At 34.8% G+C, this 6550-nt stretch overlaps 1 protein-coding gene across 1 annotated transcript; it reads right to left on the minus strand.

Moving 5' to 3' along the window:
• Window positions 1-1041: 1041 nt before the first annotated feature.
• LOC18107118 (V-type proton ATPase subunit C) lies at window positions 1042-6126 on the minus strand. Its single transcript, XM_006373048.3, has 11 exons — window positions 5879-6126; window positions 5725-5793; window positions 5179-5306; window positions 4977-5076; window positions 4352-4419; window positions 4135-4276; window positions 3809-3925; window positions 3512-3637; window positions 2336-2419; window positions 2173-2252; window positions 1042-1467 (listed from the first exon to the last, which is right to left on the minus strand). The coding sequence occupies exons 1-11, from the start codon at window positions 5990-5992 to the stop codon at window positions 1365-1367; spliced, it is 1131 nt and encodes a 376-aa protein (XP_006373110.1). The 5' UTR covers window positions 5993-6126; the 3' UTR covers window positions 1042-1364.
• Between the last annotated feature and the right edge of the window lie 424 nt (window positions 6127-6550).

Below are 6550 nucleotides of genomic sequence, written 5' to 3' on the forward strand. Positions count from 1 at the left end.
TTTGATGGTAATCGATTCAACCTTCGATAAAAAAAATATGCATTATTTTATCTCTTTAACAAGTTTAGTAACGTGTATAACGGTCCTATTGTTTCGATTGAGAAAAGAACCTATAATTAGCTTTTAAGGAAAATTTCAAACCAACAATCTCAACAAAAATTTTCAATTTCTTGTTTCGTTATATTCAACCCTATATTTCTTTATCCGTAGAGTATGTTGAATGTACATAAATGACTAAGTTTCTATAACTCGTAATTACTATTTGAGGAGGAATGTTTTTATGTGGTGCTAATGATTTAATAACTATTTTTATAGTTCTAGAATGTTTTAAATGTTTCGGTTTATACTCATATTTATTATATGGATATATCAAGAAAAATATACGAACTAATGAGGTTACTATAAAATATTTACTTATAGGTGGGCAAACTCTTTTATTTTGATTTATGGTTTCTCTTGACTATATGGTTAGTCCACAGAGAGATTAAACTTCAAGAAAGAGTAAATGGTCTTATCAATATATCTATGAATGTATAAATCCTCGAGAATTTCAATTGCACTTATATTCCTCACATATACAAAGAACAACAAATCTATACAAATCTATTTATGCACCTTGTCTATGTATAAATCCTCGAGTTTAAGCTTTCCTCAACCCCTTCTCGTCAATGGACTCCCAACATATTCAAAGAACAACAATAAACAAATTCATTTTGCAAGTTCGTTAGTATAAAATACTTAATTCTCCTTGTAGATACTGCTCTCATCCTTCAAAAACTACAAGTGTAACAGTAGCAGAACAGGAAAAACTCTAATCAAGAATATGGTAAGCTGTAATAAAAAAAAAAATAGTAATAATTTTAAACTGAATCATTAATAGTTTCTTAAATTAAGGCCGGCCTAATCCGCGGCCTTTTCAGTGCCAGACCGAAAGTCCAAGCCAGATTCAGACCACGCTTTGCCATGTAAGAAGCCAAACCATAAAACGACTTGATGAAATTTTTGGGTTTGAAAGGGAACCATGGAAAAGGCAAAGGAAAATGAAACAAAATGTTGTCATCTTCATCATGATACATAGACAAGGTGCATCATCCAATCACCACAAATATAATGAACTCGAGTAACATCTTCAAAATATAGGAGTTAAACATAAAGATCTATCGTCATTATATCTCCTCTTCAAGCATAGTCCCCTCGTGATCCATGAGAACTCCACTGGAGTTCGCAAGCTCGGATTATAAATAAACCAAAGAATTGAGATATCAATGCTAATATACAGTCATCATTCCCGTCCGTTTATTGATATCAAAAGGAATCCTCGGACTTGGAATTTCCCACCAGCAAGAAATTGGAACCCGCGTGGTTCAGACAAGATTGATTGTGAAGGACACATAAGGATGAGTATCAGCATCGCCTCCCAAACCCATCATCCCTCCTACCACTTCATCTTCAGATTTCCAGTATGTGCTGCATTAAAACAATGACGGTACAAGCCAGGAAAGAATTTTAGAAGATGGCAATATAACGTGAGGAAAATTCCACGACACAAGTAATAAAGTTGTTGAAGAAAACATAATTTATAAGTTGTGTTTCACATGATTCTCCGCAGTTTTTTCTGAAGAATTATGGAGGGGCTTAAAATCTGCTAATCAAGACTGCTACAGCATTGGAAAATTTCTCTTTCTTCTCGAAAATACAGCACATGCAATTTTTCTACTATTTCTTTCTACTGCTCAAAATATTATACAAGGTAAATAGGCCCTCCAAATGTTTCCCTACCATCCCCCATCCAGAGATATATGATTTATTCCCATCATAACCATTAAGCAGACTGTACAATCCTATTGGAAAAAGGGAAAAAAATGGGGTAGGGTGGGAAATGGGAAATGATTTGTGGCACAAATATTACATGAAATTCACGCCAACCATTGATCAAGTAGCCGGTCAGGCAGACCGCACTTGATCAGTGGTTGGCATGGACCTGTGCCATCTTCACAAAAATTCATGCCATGTGGCAGTCCTCAAGGGAAATAGCCTTGATTTCTTTAGTGCAAACAAGGTGAATGCTGTCCAAGCTTGAAATCTATCGAAACATCAAACAATAGCTTTTGGCATTCTTCAAAGTGACTCACCAAATGCATGTAATAAAATATCTTAAGAGTATAAACTTGCCTGTTGGAACTGTCACCCAATCCATCGAGAATTGAACGCACTTTCTTCTCGCCTTTCAAGGAGGGAGATAAAACACAAGCCTGAAATAGTCCCGGAAGCCAATGCTTAGGGAAAAACAAAAGCTTCATAGGAAATTCATGGAAAACATAAGATGAATATTCACCAGGAATGATGGTGGCAATCCATATCTTAGAATGCTCTCTGCAAAGACACGAACAGCACAAAAATGCATCCAAGAGCTGAAAACCTGCAGGTCATGAACTTGTTTAGATAACTCAACCAAAGACAAGAAAAAAGAGGGAAAAAAAAGCAGTTCAAAAAAAAATTATTATAAGAAACAGTACTCAACATAGATACAAAAAACAAAATATACAACAGTATAAAGAAAGTATATGTAAGAAAAGTATCAACAAAGACTACAGCAATTCTGAGAATCATTTTACACCCGCTGGCACATGGGCTAGTTTAGTTGGAAGAGAACAAGGGTTTTAGAGCCAGTAGACTCCAAACATGTTAAAATAAAAGAAATTGCTCTGCACAGGGAAAACAATTCATGGAATTGAATTCCAAAGTGATCAAGACATGAATATGTCTGTCAATCAGCAAGAAATCAACTGACCAGCAGATACACATGTCTTGATTAGTTGAAGGTTAGCATATGACAATCTACTTCCAACAAAGAACCCTGACACGAGCTTTAGAGACAGAGCCAATATTATTAACAGGGTGATTCTTCACCATGGAATTTAATTCTACAGTGTAAATGAGTATCATAGATCTGACAGAAAGTAGATGAGTATTTCGTTCCAGTTTGAAATAAAAGAATGGCTAAGCTGACTACTCTGTTCTCTCATTTTCTAAGCCCTCTTATTCTTTCTGCTTTCCTCCTTCCTCTTTTCCTCATTAAATTCCACGGGAAAGTATCTCATGTACAGTTATGGACAGCCACTGGAATTCTCAACATTGTGCTTTATTCCCAACATCAGACTCGTTGATCCCTCTAACTTGAAAAACCTAATTAATTCCTCGCCAATTGATTCTACAAAGTCATAATTCCAAACTATAGTGCTTAAGTTGCATGTCAAGGTTTTCCAACAATTCAACATGTAATTCCAGCTATCGAGCAGCCATCCTATCTCTCAATCATCGGCAAAACACAAACAACGTTAATGTAAAACACCAAATCCAAAAACTTTTAAGTTCTAGTTATCTAATCCTAGAAATAGAAATTTTGTCGAACCACACTCAATGTCAAACACACAAGGGCTGATCAATCCAAATCACACAAGCATTACATTGCCCTGAAGGTAGGAAAAAGGAAAGGAAGGAAACAAATCACCTCCCCATAACTAGTATAGCACCACTGCAAAAGAGAACTTCTCAAACTTTCTTGATCTTGCACTATTCTCTCTAACTCTTGCTTCCGATTCTCTTGTGCTTCTGAACTATGTTCAATATCGCGAATCTAATTAACATGAGAAACAGAAACATAAACACACATTAGAGATTCTAGACCAAGTCAAATATTAAAAAATCAACGACAATTTTCAATACATATTATGCAAAAAAAAAAAAAAGAGTTACTCTTAGGATAATTTGAGTAAAGCTAGAACAAGTCAAATAGAGAAATACTCACTTGGAAACCTTTGTCACGTGAACTTGTTCTAAAATTGTCTGCCACACGATGAAATAGTGTTACTGTGTAAAGAGCATATTCATTGTCTTCATATAACTTTTTTGAGGACCTAGGAACCTGAAAGACACTAGCTAGATGAATCAAGCTGGAGTAGAGAAGTGATAACAAATAAATAAGCATGGCATGCTAAAATTCATCAGTTCACATGAATCTAAGTGAACAAGTCTTCCAGGTAACAATACATATCACTTTCTTAGATACAACAAACCTCAGAGATGGAACCACAGATTAAAGCATTTATATATACTGAAAGAAACAAATCTTACCACATAGCTAGTCAACGTTTCATAGCTTGCCAACCAGTCCTTTTGTGAATACTTGGGAACAATTGCAAGGAGGGTTACGAGGTTTTCAGAGACAATAATGTCCTCTGGTTTCACCAAATTGGAAAGATCACGAACAGCTAAGCTGAATAGCAAAACGCAGGTCATGCCAGAAATAAGAGTTGTATATGCCAGATCAAAACTCACAGGAAATCAATACCTTCCACTCTGCTTCCGATTGATAGCATTGAGCTGACTGCGTACATTATTATACTCAGCAACACGAACCTAAAACAAAGGACAAGGCTTAAATGTTCAAATTTGCAACTGGATGCACAAGCCATTCACTATTAGAGCTATCGTCGGGTTTTAAAAATTTAAGCAAGAGTCATGAAGTACCTAATTTTTCATCAATTAATATTAAGGCACTGATGAAACCCCAATATTTATATTTAAAGGTTGGTTTTGTTAGAAGACAACAGTCAGTATCTGATGGTAAGATACAGAAAATGATTCATACTCTAGTACAAGTCCATACATGCATCAAACAGTCACATATAATGGTAGCAACAAAAATGCCAGAGAATAAAATACATGAATAAACAAGCTTAAAAGCCTATAAGGTCTTCTCAACTAGGTTGGATAGTGATATTCAACTCAAGAAGCAGTGACTAATAAATGAAGATTAAAAAAATAAAATAAGCAAAAACATATTGTAACATGTGTCTGTACACAAAACACAAGGTATCTACTTTATGACAAGTGGTGCATCACTCCCTAGTATTTCACCTCTACCTACATAGAAAACGAACCAATTGTTCCATCATCCAGAAAACAATAATCACCTTGAGGTCATCTTCAATCTTTGCCACTTGAGTATGGATACTATCCACAATCTCCTTTAGAGGTGACATTGTTGGATATTTAGCTTCATCCCAAACAAACCTAAAATCACAAAGCCAAAATGCAGCCTGAGAAAATCACCAATACCACCAAACCCGAAATCCCAAAATTCACACCAAGATTTTACTGAACTAGTAAACTGACCTGGTTAGATATGAGTCAACTGGCACACCATCAACTGTCAAAGCATTGCTCTCCACACCCGATACCCTCTGCAATTCCTCGATCTGTCTTCTGATCTTCTGTGCCACTCCTTCTATAAAGCTATTTGACTGCACATTCCATCCAATCAACCAAAAAAATATATATATACATTCAGGAGTAAAAAAAACATGAAAAATCAAATCACTTACCACCACCCCACAATCCAAAAAAAATAATTTAAAAATCAGGCATTTAAAATATGAATTAGTGTAAAAAACCGATTTCAATGTCTGAGATTGACCAAAGTGCTAAATCTTGATTTCACATTACCATGTATATAAAAATGCAAATCGGAACTGAAAAATTAAGCAAACACAATTCAAAATGAAACAAATTGTTAAATCTCGATTCGTTCACATTTCAATAATAAATAGTAGTAAATTGCAGAATTCAGATTAAAATGAAAAAAAAATCAATAAGTAAAAAAGAAGAATTGATTTCATAAATCAGGATCACTGATAGTATAAAAAAGAAAACAAAAATTACCCTGACGAGATCATCGCTAAGGGAGAGGAGTGAATCGAGGGTTCCAACACGAAGATTAGGGATATTAAACTGCGGAATGACAAAGAAATAAATCACCAAAATGAATTGAAATAAATCAGATCAGAGGAAGAGAAAGAGAAAATAAACTAAATACCCTGTAGAGAGGTGTATCAAAGGAGTGCTTGGAGATTTGTTCTTGCAAATTGTTCCATACGGAAGAAGCTGAGTTTTGAACAGGAAGAGAAACCGCCCAGTATCGACTCGCCATTTCTTTCTTCTTCTTCTTCAATTTTGATTACAGAGAGCGAGATGTTTTGTTTGTAGCTATAGAGAGAGGGGGAGAGGATGGGATCAGAGTTGCATTGATTTTTTTTTTTTAATTTAATTTATGTGTTTGTGTGTGTGTGTGTGTGTGTGTGTGTGTGTGTTTTGGTTGGTGGTCTCATATGAAAGGGGTCCTTTCTGGCACTGTAAGGGTGACTGTTTGGCAGTAAAATTAGGCCATCTCTTTACATTTTTATACAGATTACTTAATTAATACATTAAAAAAATACGAAAGAGTTTTTTTTTTTTTCTAATTAACGTAGGTGTCTGGTCAATCTGCGTGTATCTCGACTAATCTCATGAGTCCTGAAGTTAATGATCATGTAAGTCTTTAGTAATCCTGAGATTTATAGAATTTAAATTGGTAACTTCTAGGAAGCAAATCCAGAGTCTGATCAGTTGAGCTTGTTTGTATTTGAGTTAGTTTGAGAATGAGTTTGAAATTGTAATTTTTAAAAATTTAAATTTATTTTATGTTTTTAATTATTTTGATGTGTTGATT

The sequence above is a fragment of the Populus trichocarpa genome, chromosome 17, assembly GCF_000002775.5.
Source record: "Populus trichocarpa isolate Nisqually-1 chromosome 17, P.trichocarpa_v4.1, whole genome shotgun sequence".
Lineage (NCBI taxonomy): Eukaryota > Viridiplantae > Streptophyta > Magnoliopsida > Malpighiales > Salicaceae > Populus > Populus trichocarpa.

Bases quoted from the DNA above. Each gene is read 5' to 3' on its own strand.
- LOC18107118 (XM_006373048.3), bottom strand. From the start codon at position 5,992: ATGGCGAGTCGATACTGGGCGGTTTCTCTTCCTGTTCAAAACTCAGCT. The intron at 5,794-5,878 runs GTATTTAGTTTA...GTCATTCCGCAG, and splicing joins TTGATACACCTCTCTACAGG to TTTAATATCCCTAATCTTCG. The intron at 1,468-2,172 runs GCAAGTTTATAC...GTTTTAATGCAG, and splicing joins TTGGGTGACAGTTCCAACAG to CACATACTGGAAATCTGAAG.